The sequence below is a fragment of the Leuresthes tenuis genome, unplaced genomic scaffold, assembly GCF_036924035.1.
Source record: "Leuresthes tenuis unplaced genomic scaffold, fLeuTen1.0.hap1 SCAF_1, whole genome shotgun sequence".
NCBI lineage: Eukaryota > Metazoa > Chordata > Actinopteri > Atheriniformes > Atherinopsidae > Leuresthes > Leuresthes tenuis.
In genome coordinates, this window is record NW_027325355.1 from 5,339,032 (window position 1) to 5,357,661 (window position 18,630).

The window sequence follows — 18,630 nt, forward strand, 5'->3', positions numbered from 1 at the left end:
AATGGAGCAAAGAGCAAAAGCAGTATCCAGCCTGCTGTCAGCAACCAGTCCCTGCAGCCAGGCTCTGTGATGGTATGGGGTTGGATCAGGGCCCTCGGCAAAGCTCATTTCCACTTCTGTGATGGCAGCATTAATGCAGAAAAGCTCACTGAGATTTTACAGCAACATATGCTGCCTTCAAGGCCACATCTTTTCCAGGGACGTCCAAGCATTGTTCAAGCAGACCATGGAAAACCACATTCTGACACATTCCAAAGGCCTGGCTGAGGAAGAAGAGGGTACGGGTGCTGGACTGGCTGCCTGAACTTTGAAATGACAAATATGGTTATGTACCTGAACTGCTGCGCAGTTTAAGATGATTTTACTGGAAGAAAAGCTCTTCATCACTTGATATTCTCAATGCCTGAATGTCTTTTCAGTGTCATGAGAAGGAAGATTACAAAGCTTTACAGGCATGCATTTTACAGGCCTGAAATGTATAAAGAGATATACACGACCAAGATGACGAAACAATGACGTCAAGGCTACTTTTTTCTGTTTTGGGACTCTCTAAAACAAGGCTTCTGAAAGCAGAGGGTTTTCTGATCAACATGAAACTGATGTTTTAATTCTCACTTTCTGAAGAAATCAGAAACATGACATCAAAATTGAAAATGTTGATGCAGGTCAGACGTTGCATCAGGGTTGAAAGGTAAGAATGTGTTCAAAACGGTTTAAATCTCTTTAAAGAAGGCAGAGAAGATTTTATTTTTGGACAAACTAAAGTAACACACTGGGGCGCACTGGAACAGTGATTTCCATGTGTTATGATTGGAGTGTGGAGATGGTTTGCTTTGTATGTGTTGCAGTTAATTCATATGGTGGTTATTGTTTCAGGGTTGGATTTCTGCGTATGTTGAGGATTGACAGTGTTTGTGTTGATCCTTTGGAAGGGGGGTACTGTCTCTTTAAGAGGACGAGTAAAGTGGGTTGGTGTGAGCTCATGTTAAAAAAAACGTATGCTTGTGTGGAACCGTGGACCGTTTGGATGGATTAAAAAGTTGCAAAAACAAAGATGGACGTGGTTTTTGGCTGTTCATTTTGAGGGTGCAACACATGCAGAACTGTGAGGTCATAATGAGTGATGACATCACTTCTTGTGATGTCAGCAGCGATGGTGCTCTGTTCTCAGTCACCAGTCATCACGTGTGCTGTTCTGCTCTCTTTTTCAGCTTTATGATCTTAACTGTAAATAATATGCAGCACATGTTCATAGAGCCCAGGCAATGGTGGGGAACATGGATTGTATGAATGCTGTGTGAAATGTAAATAAAAACAGAAGCAGTGACCTGCAGATCCTTTCTATATATGTGATAACTGAATCTGAATGTATCAGTGTCCAGGTCAGTAATAATGTATTTATTGTATGTTACGGTGCTCACAGCTGCTTTCTTCACGCCTCACCTGGAAGTATCTTTGAAGCTGCTTTGTATGTAGTCTACACTGACTGTGAAGCAAAAGTAACACAACAGCCACATCTTCAGGCTGTTCTCAGTGTTTCCAGCACAATCATTCAGCTGTTTTCATGCATCAACATAATACAGTAATAATAGTGTAGTTATGGTTGTTTCTATTCAGAGCTTACAAGCAGAATGGGATTATTTCTACGTGTCAACATACAGTGTATCACATCATTTCTAGTACAAATCTGACTTTGAAAGATGTTAAAATGACAGAATCAGCATGTAAATGATAAAGTGTCTTCCTGTGGATGTTCTCAGATATGTACAGTATGAACACTGTGATCCTTTCCCACATGTCCCAGTATGTTTGATTGTGTTCCAAGTGAGGGTCAGACTGGAGAAAGTGTCATGAAGCTGTCACCCTTAAACAATCAATAAAAGCTCTGAATACAAAAGCATTTCAGTGTCATCTCTATGCTGCACCTCCTGAGCTCTACTTTCCATATTGTCTACACTGACTGTGAATCAAAAGCAGCACAACAGCCACATCTTCAGCTTGTTGTTGAAAAGCTGTTCTGACAACATTCACCTTCAGTGTCTCCTTCAGCTGTGGAACTGACCAGTGTGATGAAAACTGGATATACTGGTACCAGAAGAAAGAAGCAGAAACATTCACAGTGATTCTGGATATTAATAAAGATAGTGGTGATGATTATAAAGGTTATGGTCATCCTCAGAAAGATGATTTCTCAGCTGTGAATAAACAGAACGGCTGTGAGAGAGCAGTAAACCACAGCCCAGGTTCACTTATTTCACCTCCATCTCAGACAGAGTCACAAACATACTGAGCTGAGGGAGTTTCTTCCTCTCTGTTGTCTTCATTTATTTCAACTTTTATTAAACTTTTTCTTCTTATCAAGAGAAGTTTTCTGAAGGTTCAAAGATAAAAACTGTGAACATTTCAAAGATTTGTTCTGGAAAATGATCCAAATGAAACTTCAATTCACCATAAATAAAAGCAAGACATTTTAAAGACATTAATTTAATACTGAATGTTTTCATTCAAATGTCCAGATAAATATGAATCTGCTGCTTTGTGCTGCTGCTGGAATAAAGTCCATTCCTCCTTTAAAAGGTTTAATGAGCTCTTCATGAAAACACTTCCAGTAGCACTTGTTGTTTCACAGCTTTCAGCAGATTTCACCACATCATTTCACTTTATTCCATTTTAAAAGACAGATCTTGGACTGATCTCAGGTCAGGATTTTGTCCTTCTAGCAGCAGCTTATCAGGACGCTGGTTTTGTTGGACAGATGTTCATCAGTTTCCTGTGGATGTTTCTGCTTCCCAGAGGATGAATCCAGAGTGCACTGAGACTGAGACAGGAGCAGGAAAACTTCCTAAATTCATGTGAAGTCTTTGTACCACATTACAGCTCAGAAACAGAACACATGCACAGTGAGGGCATGATGCTCAACACGTTTCTCAAAGCATTTACACAAGGACATTCATTATGTGCTGACAGTGATATGATTTTCTTCCCCTGACACTGAAATAACAATCATCTTTAAGTGATTTCATGTCACTTTTAGATCCATCGGCTCCACAGTTTTATATCTCTACATGTTAAGTATAAGGCAGCTTTCACAGCGAGCTATGTGGCAAATATCTGGGAAACAACTGAGACTAACAGCCTGAAACATCCAGTTTCTACAAAGATAGCTCATATACACAGTTCTGTTGGAATGTTTCTGTACAGTCATCATGGACATTAATGTCATTTCCATTTAGTCATTTAGCAGATGCTTTGATCCAAAGTGACTCACAGGTGAGGAAACAACATCCCAGTGCAGTCAGGCATACCTCTCATTTCCCTGTATTTGTGTCCATCCTCCAGACTCCTGTGGATCCTTTTTACCTCACGCTAAAAAAGCCAATATCACAGACGGAGAAAAGTTAGATCATGAGAGAGAAAAAACTCTTTCTGTGAACAAAGCAAGGAGGTCAATAAATAAGTCTACACCTCATTACAGTGGTTAATATTTCTGTCTGAATATGTTTTTGTTTGCATCTGTGTGGTTGTGGACATATTTGATCTAAGGGAACTTCAGATTGAAACCTCGCCAGTGAAGAACTGAATAATCCTTTCAGATGAGAGATGAAACGTCTTCAAGAACCAAGAAGAAGAAGAAGTTGCCCTTATTCAGGCTCTTACCCACAAAGTGTCACCATGAGGAGCCCCCTTTCCAATCAGTAAACCTTCTTCTAAAAAAGTAGCCCTGAACAGCTGCCTCCAGCTCCTCTGAGGGACACACCTGCTGAACTGGTCATTGACACGAAAATAAAAAGGCTGCAGACAGACCAAAACTCCTGCTTTGGAGATGAACCCTCTGTGTAATGCTTCTCACAGTTCATGAAAGAATATTATAAAATAACAATGATTTTAAGCATCTGTAATTATACTGGGGCAGCTGCTTATCTGAAGTGTTGCATATGTCACTGTGATCTATGTTATTAATGTCCAAAGACATGTGAGCTGTGTTTAGATTTAGCCAAAAGCTGAAGTGGAGAAGAAGATCTTGGAATAAAGAAAGAGGAAAGGATGATGCACAGTTTTTACAGTAATGAATGACACACAGTGGTTCCAATGGTGCCCTGGAGCTGTTCACATCTGGTCTTAACATGATCAGAAAAGTGAACTAAGTACATCTGTGAACACGTTCAACAAAGATTCAGCTGCTCCTTTCTCCACCTCTCAGCCAAACTTGATAGTTCTTGTGATGAGAGATTTGAACTTGTGTAACCTCTCCCAGGAACTGACGAGCTCCAAACAGCTGGTGACATGCGCCATGCAGGACAGCAACACACTGGACCACTTCTACTCCACCATAAAACCCTCATACCGCTCCATCCCCCACGCTGCCCTTGGACACTCCGACCACTGCATCATACAGATGGTCCCCACATACAGGCAGCAACTGAGAAGGGCCAAACCATCCAGGACTACAGTAAGGAGGTGGACTCCAGAGGCAAGGGACATGCTTCAGGACTGCATGGAGTCTACTGACTGGGAGTCACTGAGGGGCCCTGAGGATGACAACGGCAGCTTTTCTGACACTGTATGTTCCTGCATCAGCTTCTGTGAGCAGGTCTGCCTCCCAACCAAAACCATCACAAGGTACAATAACCAAAAGCCCTGGTTCTCCAAGAAGAGGGTGACATGGACACATTCAGGCTGGCCAGACAGGGCCTCAAGAAGGCCATCAAAAATGCTAAAGAGGACTATAGAGCCAGACTGGAGCGTAATTCAGGCACCAACAACCCTGCAGTTGTTGGAGCCCCCTCAGAACCATCACAAACCACAAAGGTAGAAGCCCTGTGGTCGCCCCCTCCCCCGGACTAGCTGACGATCTCAACACCTTCTACACCAGGTTTGAGAGACCCTCTGCTGCTTTATTGTCTCCAACCCCCCCCCCCCTCCTCTCTCTCTCTCTCTCTCTCACAGGCACTGAGAGCTCACCGCCACCCACTTCTCATCCCCTTATCACATATGTGTGTGTTGAAATATTTATTAATGTATTCTGTGTGTAAATTCTCCCAGAAAGGTAGTATAATATGATATGGCAGGTTGTGTGTGTTTTTCTGTCACTTTACTCAAAGAAAGTTAATGCCTTAGCATGCATGAGGTGTTCTTATTGTACCCCAACTCCTTGGAACACAGTAAACACCTCACCTATGAATACATTAAGAAACAGTGAAAATACAGTTCTTGATCAGCAAACCTAATGCATCTGATATATGTTAGATTAAGCTTTACTTTAATAGCACATATCAAATCAAACACGGGGGAAATCTTCCTCTTCCTAGCTGGCTCCATCCTCTTACCTATCCTTCTCTCCTCACTCTCCCTAATCTCAAAACTATCTCTCTCTCACTTAACTCCCCAAACTATCTCCAAACTATATTAACGCTATCAAAACTCTAGTATCCTGAACCTGAACTGACCGCAACTCTCCATAAAAAAAAACACATTTTAAATGGAGACTGAGGGGTTTCTACGCTTGGCATATAAATCTGACAAAATCTGAAGCATTTACGGAAGCAGTCACGTGGTTGGGACGGGTAGTGAGGTTGCGGACGTCATCATTTTCGGCTCCTCCCCTAAATGAAGTAAACCGTCTCCTCCATTATTCCACACACACTTCGAAGCCTCAGCACATTTCAGAACATCACTACAGGAAGCTGCATGCAGGTGAGTCCAGAAAAGAATACATGTAGCGGTCAAACATTTGCAGAAATGTCTTCAAAGTGCTTTGTATCATTGGTTTGATTCCTGCACCTGGATACGGGCAGTCAGAACATGTACTAAAGAGCAAAAAAGTTCAAATAACCTGGCTGCTATTCACAGTTAGCATGTCCTTCTAATGCTAATGCTAATGCTCTGCAAACCGTTGTACTCAAAGCAGAAACCAGAAACACAACATCAACTATCGATTTCAATAAGCCGGCCAGATGGACAAATAAAATGGAGCTTTATCCTTTTAGCTGTGTTTTAAACATACTTCTGGACCCTTTTCTTCCGATTTTCTCACCTTGTTGGACAGTTTTTGACCATCTTGTCGCATTTTCCACTAAAGCTGCAGTTTTCTAAGCTTTTTTTCTGTAGTTTTGCTGAAATCTTTTGTCATTTTTGATTTCAAATTTGATCAATGTAAAATTTAGAATTGTTCGTTCCGGCATTATCTGGGTATTTGGCTTTTTGATCAAACTGTGGCGCGAAAACATGTGATTTGATGTGTTTAATGTACACACTATGCCATATTTCATGATTAGATTTTAAAATGGGATTTAATTATTGTCAATATTTATTACATTAAGAGTTTATGTTGTTTGAAGAGGAGTCATAGCATTATAATATAGATTTGTCAGTGATCCAGGAAAGTATCACAGGAGCAGTAGAAATATACAGTTCAGTATCAGTGTCTGATTTCTCAGATTTACACTCAGAAGCCCATTAAAAGACAGTCTGACTGTCCTCTTCAGAAGTGTCTCATGAAAGCTTCATTATTCAGTTTCCTTTACATATCCAATATTTTCTTTTATCCACATATCAAAAAGGACTGACCGCATGATAAAAAGGTTGTACATGTCTTTACTCATAAAGTCCACCTGCCCACACCTGGAGTTAAAATGGAGCTAAAATGATCCTTATTAGGAGGATATGTGCAACTTTTAGGAGCTGATACTCTGATCTGACCACAACACAAGATCACTTTTTACTGATTGACACACAAGTTTACCAGTTAAGATAATTTCAGAATCAAGATAAAGGAGATTGTAGGTTATTAAAACACTCCTTTATATTTATATGACGGCCTCAGAATGGTCCACCTCATGTTGTTCTTCAGAGTGTCTCAGATCAGTCAGACAGCTCCTGCTGACGTGCTGTTAGCCACACAGAACTAGATCATTTCCCCACTGAACCATCACATCTTCTCAGTTTCAAGCCTCAGTCCAGACTGAAGCTCCCTGAGAACTGAACCGTGGGCTTCAGAGTTTAACCTGTGACAAATCTGAGATTACTCTGTTACTTTTCTGGATCCATGACAGCTTCTGGAAATGAGAACAAATTTAGAAACGGAGAAAATCTGCACTTCAATCTCTGGGATGATATTGGGACCCTTTCTTCAAACAGTATCATTGTCTTAATGTAGTAAAATGATTTAAGTTGATCATGTTACACTGACTCAGATGAGATTCATGGGCTATTGCACACAGTGGGTGTCATTCTACAGAGTATATTATACATATATTATATTATACATTTATTATACATTTTTTTCTTAATTTGATCAAAAAGCTCCAAATATTTTGAACTGTGACCTTAGTGGGTCTTTAAAGAACCATTTTAAAGTTCACAGGAATTTAAATTAAAACCACGGTAATAAGTTTAATTAAATGTGACTAGATGGTTAAAAACTGTTCAGAAAGGTTTTCAAGAGAAGAAGAAAAGTGGGTGTGGCTTAACATGCTGCACGCCACAGCTGGATCTTATTGTATGTACTGACAGTTTCAGACAGAGTCCATCAGTCGGAGGACCTGGACCAGAATGGAGCAGCAGAACCAGGATCCAAACACCTCCACTAAGAACAGAGCCGGTTCATCCTCTGGTTCCACCGGGCTACAGGTCAGTGTGGAGGACATTAAAGACACGAGGACGAGTGTCGAGGCTCCGTGTATCGTCCGCTTGTTCTGCTTTTACTTCAAATGTGGAAAAAGTGTCAGCAAAGTATTTCCTGGTTTCATCTACCCTCTCTGATACAGATGTGCTTAGACTGAAAATATGCTGCAGGCTAAATGATCTGCTGGAAGAAACTCAGTGGCCAGATTGTTGTTGTGGGACATTTTCTGGCTCTCAGTCTTCAGATTTGAGAGGTTCAGGAGCTTATATTCATTGTTTGTGTTTAAAGTCTCTGGATTACATGAATTAAACCTGGTGGTGGTAATACTTCTGGGTCTTTAATGGTTAGATGACAGGTTTGTAGATCTCTCTACCTCAGGGTAAAGAGTTGTTTTAGAGCGAAACAAAGGTTGAGTTAAAACTGTTTCCCTGATAGCTGTTGAGCTCAATGGCTGCAGACCTCTGGGTTGTAAGCTGGAACAAAGGGATGGTGTAATGAATGTCATGTATTACCACCACTGTTACTTTTATTCGTTTAAACCAGTGATCATCGACCTTTTTCAGTCCAACCTCTACATGGTGTTTAACTGAACAACTTGGACAAGACTGTGCTTCATTCTATCATTTAGAAATATTGTAGCACAAGTTCCTTTTCAGAATTTCATCATGACAAGAAATAATTAGTGAAAGAGCAAAAAGCAAGTTTACTGCTTAAAAACCTGAACGTGTGTAGAACACATCAGAGCACAGTGTTGACAGCTGAGGGCACTTATAAACACACTCTCAGCATCTCAGCACGTTTGATCTGAGATATTGAGACCTGTGGCTCAGTCTATACACGTCCAGTTAGAATATGTTGGTTAGCTTAGAGAAATCTTTTGTGTGAACTTCAAAAGGATCTAATCCTTCTTCCTTTCTGTCATTGCAGAAACATATAGCCCAAGAGGGCTCCAGATGTCACTCCTGTAAACACTGTGGGAAAGTTTTCAAAAGATCATCACATCTGAGGTGTCATCAGAGGCTTCACACTGGAAAGAAACCATATAGCTGTGGTCAGTGTGGGGCAGCTTTCACTACATCTTCCGATTTTAAGAAACACCAACGTATTCACACAGGTGAGAAACCATACAGCTGTGGTCAGTGTGGAGCAGCTTTCACTCAATTATCTAACCTAAAGACTCACCAACGTATTCACACAGGAGAGAAACCATACAGCTGTGGTCAATGTGGAGCAGCTTTCACAACATGTTCCTCTCTTAAGACACACCAACGTATTCACACAGGAGAGAAACCATACAGCTGTGGTCAGTGTGGAGCAGGTTTTGCTCGATTATCCAGTCTAAAGACACACCAACATATTCACACAGGAGAGAAACCATACAGCTGTGGTCAGTGTGGGGCAGCTTTCACAACATCTTCCTATCTTAAGATACACCAACGTATTCACACAGGAGAGAAACCTTACAACTGTAGTCAGTGTGGAGCAGCTTTCACTACATATTTCAATCTTAAGACACACCAACGTATTCACACAGGAGCGAAACCTTACAACTGTGGTCAGTGTGGGGCAGCTTTCACTACATATTTCGATCTTAAGACACACCAATGTATTCACACAGGAGAGAAACCATACAGCTGTAGTCAGTGTGGAGCAGCATTCACAACATCTTCCTCTCTTAAGAGACACCAACGTATTCACACAGGAGCGAAACCTTACAACTGTGGTCAGTGTGGGGCAGCTTTCACTACATATTTCGATCTTAAGACACACCAACGTATTCACACAGGAGAGAAACCATACAGCTGTAGTCAGTGTGGAGCAGCATTCACAACATCTTCCTCTCTTAAGAGACACCAACGTATTCACACAGGAGAGAAACCTTACAACTGTGGTCAGTGTGGGGCAGCTTTCGCTACATCGTCCGATTATAAGACTCACCAACGCATTCACACTGGAGAGAAACCTTACAACTGTGGTCAGTGTGGCGCAGAATTCACTACATCTTCCAATCTGAAGAAACACCAACGTATTCACACAGGAGAGAAACCTTACAGCTGTGGTAATTGTGGAGCAGCTTTCACTATTTCTTCCGATCTTAAGACACACCAACGTATTCACACAGGACAGAAACCTTACAGCTGTGGTCAGTGTGGAGCAGCATTCACAACATCTTCCTCTCTTAAGAGACACCAACGTATTCACACAGGAGAGAAACCATACAGCTGTGGTCAGTGTGGAGCAGCTTTCACTACATCTTCCAATCTTAATAAACACCAACTTATTCACACAGGACGGAAACCATACAGCTGTAGTCATTGTGGAGCAGCATTCACAACATCTTCCTCTCTTAAGAGACACCAACGTATTCACACAGGAGAGAAACCTTACAACTGTGGTCAGTGTGGGGCAGCTTTCACTACATATTTCGTTCTTAAGACACACCAACGTATTCACACAGAATCATAAGAATTTCCCTTGTTCAGATTAAAAATCTTCTTTGTGGATTACCACCTTCTCTTGTCAGGGCTTTTGTTCTGAATGTTCTGTGGGTAGCACATGTTTGAAGAATCATTGAAAGTGCTTTATAATTTGTTGGGATAGTTGGGAACTATGGACAGATTTCCCACGTTCAAGATAAATATGGCATCAGTTCTGAGTTGATAGACAGAACAATATCAGTGCCTTGAGATGACATTGTTTTAATTTGGTGCTATATGAATAAAACTGAATTGAATTGAAAATGCAATCTTTTTGAAAGTAGATACACGTTTTATTCTATTATACTGAACATATATGTTTTGTTTAAAGTTAAAATTCACAAAGTAGCTGTGCACCAGCTGTGGGTATGTTTGTAAACATACAACATCTTTAGAAGCAATATATCATTTCAGTTTGATGTAAAGTCTAGCTTTACACTTGTTTGTATTTCATTGTTCTACATTTTATTAAAGGTTAGATGTCAACATTTCTCATGCATTTCATCTTCTGAAATTTGTGTTTGGTTCTAATCTTTGTGCTAATCTTTCCCAAAGACTTAGAAATTTTTCTGAGTCTGAAAAAGGTTTGGAGTTGTTCCCTGTACTTTCCAGACAGCTGTTTGATTGTCATGACTAAAGCTGAAAGTTAAGGCTGTTCCAACACTAAAACGGCACGAGGCTCAACTTCAAGCTGTGAAACTATGTCAAATGTCTGTTGTGTTGGTGTCAAGAAAATTCTCTCAAAATGAGGCTCAGAGTCGCTGGAGACAATACCAAACATTTATTCTCACAGCAAGGAGTCTGCATGACATATCAAGAAGCTGACACAGATTTGTCTGAGTTAAAAAAAACAAACAATGATGCTATCGCTATTTAGTTTCCACTTTGTTTATTCTGTACATTTCTGTATATAACAGTGCTGAGCCTGAGTGAGATTTCAATTTCCTAGAGGCAACCTCCCAAAGGGATTAATAAAGTCATCCATCCTATGAGATCACTGGCCACACAAGGTTATGCGACATTCAGTCAAACAAGGATTAGACAGAAGTTTAAATAAGATAGATAAGAGGACTCTCAGTACACAGTGTCTCTTGACCCTACAGCATCTCACACATGGTACTTGCTTTTTGTCATAATATAACTTCATGATTTTTTTTAACATATCTCTCCTGTTTATAATAGAAAAGAAGGTGTAAATTCACAGTAGAGTCATATATAAACATGCATTTTTTTGTATATCTTCTACATCATTGTCATTGTTAAACAGTTTGTTATGTTGACCTCTGTTTGTTCTTGGCTCTCAGTCTCCATGTTGCTGATCCTGGATCTGCTGAGATGTCCCAGGTCATTGTTGGCTTTGATCCTCACATTTATTTTTGTCCTGAGAAAGGAGAAGTTCCAAAAAGTGAAACAGGGATTGCTTTTGGATTTGACATAGCCTATATCATGCCAACATTCATTTGGGTCTGCCGTTTTTCATTTAGTTTCAGACTCGTTATTGGATTCAAATGTTGATGAGTTTCTGTGTCAGATAGGCTCCAGTCCCCCTGAAACCATGTAAAGCAAATGGAAGGATGGATAGTTTGTGGGACATTTATTCATTCATTCATTCCACTTTGGTATTGAAATCTTTTTGTTCCATTCAATGTAAAGTTATCCTGAGGATAACAGGCAGGATTTGAACCAGCTGTTGCACCACTGGCAAGTTATTGTCTCTGTTAAACTCACCAAGCCACCTTCCCACTTGAAGATGTTTTCGGAGTGCTTTTTAATTTGTATTTTTAGTGTTGGAGCTGAAACTTCACTGAGTCATAAGTTTTGATCCCAGAACATCTGACGTTTAAAACATTCACCAAACAGTCTGAGCTATTCCACTGAACCCTTTGCTCTGACTGTTGCACAGGCAGCAGTTTCATAATGAATCAGTCGGGGTGTTTGAAGGAATGTTTCCATGACATCGAACTCAGAGCCGTCTCCATTAACCTCAACAGTAAATATCATCTTCCCCCGTCCACACTACCTCTGTGAAGAATGTTTGCTGCAATTCTTCATTCACCATCCTGTCTCCTGTGTTACTAAGAACAGCAAATGAATAAGTAAAGTAAGTAAATGAGATCTGGCTTGTGTCCAATGAGTGTGATCCTGACCGCATCAAAACCAGTCAAACTTCTGCTTAGTTCAGGTTAAATGGAAGGTTTAGCCAGTGGTGTTATTTATTTAGTCATTTACAAATCCTCTGAAAAGTAGATCATACACCAAATGAAGTTTGATTTATTCAAGCCTGCTCTTTAAAGTACAGAGCGATGTCACCTCCCAAACCCAACCCTGTCCCTGGTTCTGAAGGAGAGGAGGATGTTAGCGGAGGGCCCTGCTTAGAGTCCTGCTTCAGTAAACTACAGCAACCAAGTAAACCTGCGACACTTCTGCTGGGATCAAATTGATCTATGAGTGCTTAAAGATTCAATAAAGAAAAACATGCAGCTGAAGCAAAATAAAACTTGAACCGAGAACTTACAAGAGAGGTTTTTAATGTTTTTATGCACATCAATCTTTACTTCATCGGCTCCCTTCATGGGATTAAAATCTGGAATATTTTTCTCATAAAAGAACAAAATGTCAAGGGTCAGAAATCACATTTATTTTTGTTTCACTTTGTAGGATCCATAAATAATTTATTACCAGCTCTGTTAGCATGAAGAGAATCCCCTTTTATCCCAAAAAGATCCCAGGTGTTGCTCTTGAGGTGTTTTTGTAAGTTTATCACACCAGGTGGTGAAGTGATAGAAGTCACTCTACAGTTGTTGTAGATTTCAGCTGATATTCAGACTAAAAGACACATTTTGTGTCTGAAACTGTGAGAGACTGTTCAAGTCGGACTGAAAGCAGATTCAGAGGGTTGTGATGTATGTTTTCTCCACCCAAATGAACTGTCAGACATGCAGCAGTGCTATGAAATCCACTTTAGAAGCTACAGTTATTGGACACAGTGAAAGCTGACCATCTTTCTGGCTCAGAGGAAAACTGAGAAAACAAAGTTGTCAGTCTAAAGCTAAAATACAAAAGAATACTGCTCCTTATGTGGAACAAACCAAACTCCAAAGAAGCTGTAAGTACCACTTATGCGACTGAACTTGTGACATTATCACAGTTTACGCAGCTTCCTCAAACATGTATGTCTTGAGGTCTTTCCAAAATATATTTTTGACACTGATTTTCTGATGAAGTGTTTTGTTTTATTGCCACTTAAATGAAGCAAACAATGCCCTTGTTGTTTAAACCATCAACGTTGATTTATCTTTATAATGTCTTGTGTTCTGTTTTAGGTGTTCATTCATTACAGATTGTCCAAATAGTGAAATATAAGTGAAAAGAGGCCCTAATATAAAGCAGAACTATTAATGATAAATTCCTTTAACCTGTTTTAGTTTCAATGTGATCAACACTCTGCAATTGGTGTATTTAAGGTGATTTCTATAGTTTATTTTGATTGTTTTTTTTGTGATATCTATCAAAGAATGATATTTGGCTATTGGTTAATGTGTTAAAAATGCACATGGTGTCATGATGTTATCTTGATTAAAATCAGTTTTATTTAAAACTGGACTTGTTTTGTGGTATTTTACTTAGGATCACAAACTCTCCACCTCCTTTTTTCAAGTGAAATTCATCTGCCAAAAGAAGAGGTAAATACTTTCTTTATAATGCCTGGATTTATCTATTTTTTGTTTTCTATTCATTTTTCAATTTTGTTGTCATGAATACTTGTAGCCACGATTGTTTAGTTCATACCTGATATTTGTAATGCAGACACAAACATTTTCATCTATATATCCTCTTGAAATCAGTCAATCAAATGATCCAGAACTGACCTGCTGGACCCTTAACCAGACACATATTTTGTTCTTGTATTATTTTAATTTAATATGGGTTTTAAGTGTCTGAGGGAAAAGAGAATATATTGCTTTTATCGATGTTGCACACAACATCCTACTTTCTTTAGATTTATATGATTAGAATAAGGGGATATTATTTATTGTATTTTCAGTTAACTTGTTGACTTTTCTAAAAATACAATTTATTTCTTGTCATAGACAAAATACTGTTATGTGTCGCAGAACCTGATGCCTAAGATTTGTTTAAGATAAAACCCTAATTAACCCTTCAGTCAGCAGGTGGACATAATAAGCTAATTAAGTTACCATGTAATTTTTTTCTTCAAATTAAACTCTGAAATATCATAAGCTAGTTTTAATAAATACCAACGACTACAGGCAATGTGAACTTGTCAAAAGTTTAAAACTGTATGTTTTTCCTTTGACTAAATATTGGGTCAAAGGTTAAGAAAATTGAGCATGCGCGGTCAAACGCAGTTTTAATTGCTATTAGCTTGCTGTGGTTTGACACGGGAGCAAATAATTAACAACTGGCATGGAAAACTCATTTCGTGAGTTATTTTTTTACTACTTGAATCCATCTTCTCGGTATCTAGAAATACTATCAATCGTACAACTCGCATAACAATTGCCAAGATATATTTTTTGTGTTTAATGCAGCAGGACGATTGTATATTAGCAAGCTAGCATGCTAACGTGAAACTCTTTCTGACTTTATTGGCTAACTGCGCATGTCTTAATTTATGTAACAGTTGTTGTGAGTGGTGACGTTGGTGGAGTCTTACGTCTGTTATCTTTTATTTTTACTAAATTATTAAATATTGTACTACGCTGAATTTCACATCCAGCTCGGTTGTTGAGAGAAGGGGCAATTTCACTTTTTATAGACATAATATAAAAAATATATATTTGTATTTGTCTGAACTAGAATTGACTACCCTTCAGTTAATGATTTGTATATACTTTAGCTACACTTACTATGACTTAATCACAACATTGTGTATTTAGTGTTTATTTTAGGACCCTGTTTTATGGCTCATTGTCTATTGGTTGAATCCTGCAGTTACCGCTGTTCTCCACCAGGGGCCGATAGAGCTCTATAAGCTGTTTTTCAACCTAACAAACAGCTCAGTGACTTTCACTTGATCATTTTCATGTCTAATCAGTTCACAGATTATAAGTAAACCATGGTTTTAAGCCCCAGCTTTCACTCGGCATCAAGTCTGTTTGAGCCTCCTATTAGCTGGCTGGTAACGTAGTTGTGCGTGAAAGAGATTACCAGTGTTAACAAACAACAAAGTTTACTCTACAAACCATTTGGTTGATATTTGGAAGCTAAGTTTGTCAACTGTTAATTATAACTGTTCCCAATGGAAAAGTGCTGAAGCTTTTAGTAAAGTCTGTTATTAGCATTTAGAATATTAGTGATGTCATGATGTTGTATCCAGCTGTGTGCCAGCCCACCTTACATCTGTTTGCTTTTGTTACTTTTCCTGCCCACATATACCTGTGTTTCCCAAATATATTAGGCAACCTATTCACAATACCAACGTGATTTTTTTTTAACATCTTCTTTTCCTGCTCTTTTACCGGCAGATGTTACAGCTGACTTTACTGCAGCTTCTCCAGTGAGTAACCAAGAGAACAAGGAGCAGCTGACAAGGACACAAATGTGAGTGAGACAAAAAAATCAGAAGCAGGTTATTATGTAATGATGTGTAATGTAAAGATAAATATAACTGTACACATAGATGTAGCAGTCAAATCCCATAATTTCATGTTTCCGGAGTCAGACAGCAGTGCAGCCCATTAAAAATTAGATTCTGACTTTGTAACGTCCCTTTATGTCCCTGCAGTCTCTCTCCATGCTGAATATATAAACATACAGGCAGTAAACAGTTTAGAAGGTGCAGCACTTAGCTGTGATTTCTGTGCAGAGTTATAACTGTTATGGCTCAGATGTTTGTTACACGGTTGAATCCTGCAGGTATTTCTGTTCTCCACTAGAAATGGACTGAGCTGATTTATTTATTTATTTATTTGTAGCACGAGTTTCTTGTTTACTTTGAATTCCAGCCTGACAAACAGATAAATGACTTATTTATTGATGCTTTACACATGTGAAGATAAACATTCACTTTAAAGGTTATTAGGAACACCTTGTAGTGGTTCTTAAGTGTGTCGTGTACTTTTCAGCAAATAAAACCAAAAATCCCATAAGTCACCCAGTGCAGTTCCCACTCCAGAACAATAGGTGGCAGTGTGAACATTATCACGCTCTATACTGAGTCAGTTTCATGGCGCCACAAACAAACAAAGAAAGAGGAAGCGCTAACTCTGTTAGCAGAAAAGAACCTGTGATCTGTGTGTTTTTATTCTTTTTTCTGGATGTCAGGTGTGTATTAAACATTTTCCGGAAGCTGTTTAAGTGAGATTTGGTTCACTTGAACTCCATGTTGGACCGTTGGTGGCTGCAGGGGGACAGATGGATTAAATAAGGGATTTCCTTCAGTTAGCCCAGTGGTTCTCAAACTTTTTCGTTCATTCCCCACTTTGGACAAGCGGGACTTTTCAAGCCCCACCTGGCCCCATCGTCCCAACACAATGCCAGTGAAATACGCCAAGCTTAACATTTTCAAGTAACATCATGCTGTATCTAAATTCTAACTCAATAACATCAAGACAAGATTGACAAGACAGGTGAGCAAGTGAACACAGCAAAGCTACAAGCTTAAAATGTTTCAATTTATTAAAGTAACATCAAGTAACATCCTGTTGTATCTAAATTCTAACAACATCAAATAACCGCAAGTTCAAAAATAAAGAAAAAAAGTGCAGCTGTGTCATAAGTTGCATCAAGTTAAAAAATAGAGAAAATAAAAGTGCCACTTTGCAATCTGTTAAAAAAAAGAAGAGAAATACATTTGGTGAACAGGTGAACATATGATTGTTATCCCTGCATTAGTGGCTGCAGTGAGCCTGTTTTGCATTGCACATCTTTTCAAAGCAGGGTTGCAGGCTTGATACCGCCACTCTCAAGTCATGCTCAATGTTCAGCTGAGATCTGTATTTTGTCTTCAGTGAAGCAACAGCTGAACAGCCCATCTCACAGAGATATGATGTTGCAAAGGGAAGCAGAATGCACGCAGCTCTCTGCCCGATGAGTGGATACTCCCTCTCCACTCCAAACCAGAATTCACTCAGTCTGAGCCTTAAACCTCAGTCTCAGGGTGGAGTCAGATGTCATCTCAATAAACTGGTCCTCCTCAGCAGAGCTAAAATCAGCAGGTGCTGCAGGCAGAATATAAATAAATGAGCTTACTTGTCATTGCATAATAAACACAAATCTGTTTGCCAACAATCCATTCCAGTTAGTTGGTAGCAAACATCATAAATAAAATGTCAAAATACCAACCTGCTGCATTGAATGGATCCATAACCCAGGCATACTGAGCACTGTTGTTTGGGAAGTATTTTTGAAACAATCCTCTCAGGGAAGAGATGTGCTGCTTAATACATGGGATCACTGTGGTGGCTCCAGAATCAGTGGTTTCAGCAACTTCACTCAGGTTCTCAAAGACATCTATGTTTGGCTGATCGAGGCGCCTGCCCCATACCTCGAGCTTTCGGGAGAATGCTGTGATCTTGTCTGCCAGGTGAGGTAGGTGCTTGTCTTTGCCTTGAAGCTGAAGATTTAATTCATTCAGCTTGCCAAACACATCGCTGAGGTAGGCCAGTTTAAGCAGAAATTGTTCATCACAGAACTTGCTTACAGCCTCATACATGTGCTCCTCCTCCAAGAACATCCGAATCTCTGCCCTGAGCTCAAAGACACGCGACAGCACTTTACCCCGGGAGAGCCACCTTGCTTCACTGTGAAACAGCACAGATGTGTGATCAGCTCCCATTTCCTCACAAAGTGCGGAGAACAGTCGCGCTTTCAGGGGTCGGATTTTGATAAAATTCACCACGCTCACAACTTCTGTCAAAACCTCATTTAGTTCAGGGCTGAGCTGTCTTGACGCGAGCGCTTCCCTGTGAATAACACAGTGCGTCCAGTGCGCATCTGGCGCAACCCTCTTTATTAGCGCCTGCAGACCGTTTCTTGACCCTGCCATGGTCTGTGCGCCATCAGAGCAAAAGCCCACACAGTTTTCCCATTTAAGATGGTGTTCTTTGAGGTAACTGTCCATGATCTTAAACAGCTCATCAGCTGTGGCTCTATTTTTTTATGTATTTGCAAAAGAGCAACTCCTCGCACAGTGACTCGCAATTCACAAAGCGCACGTACGAGATGAACAGGCAGTCTTTATTGCTGTCAGTAGCTTCGTCCACTTGTAATGCAAAACGACTTTCTTTTAATTTTTCTATGAGTTGTTCCTCAAGATCACTTGAAATGTCCCCTATACGTCTCGCAATTGTGTCGTTTGACAGTGGGACAGCTTTTAATTTAGCTGCGCTTGTCTCGTCAAGCATAACTGACACCATGTCTAAAGCAGCGGGGAGAATGAGCTGCTCAGCAATTGTGTGTGGTTTTTTTGCATTGTGCAATTCTGTATGCAACTCTATATGAAGCCATCTGTGCTTTACCGTTTACTGATGCAGCTTTTATCATGCGATTCTCCTGTTGACGGTA

General features: G+C 39.8%; 2 protein-coding genes across 2 annotated transcripts in view; one reads left to right on the top strand and one right to left on the bottom strand.

The window, feature by feature from the left end:
* LOC140301715 (NLR family CARD domain-containing protein 3-like) overlaps nucleotides 1–18,630 on the bottom strand; it is a 483,071-nt gene that overhangs the window by 143,590 nt on the left and 320,851 nt on the right. The window lies entirely within an intron of this gene.
* LOC140294673 (uncharacterized) lies at nucleotides 654–10,090 on the top strand. Its single transcript, XM_072379606.1, has 3 exons — nucleotides 654–665; nucleotides 8,552–8,738; nucleotides 8,823–10,090. Exons 1-3 carry the CDS (start codon nucleotides 654–656, stop codon nucleotides 10,088–10,090), a joined length of 1,467 nt encoding a protein of 488 aa, XP_072235707.1.

Bases quoted from the DNA above. Each gene is read 5' to 3' on its own strand.
- LOC140294673 (XM_072379606.1), top strand. The intron at 8,739-8,822 runs GTGAGAAACCAT...GTATTCACACAG, and splicing joins ACACCAACGTATTCACACAG to GAGAGAAACCATACAGCTGT.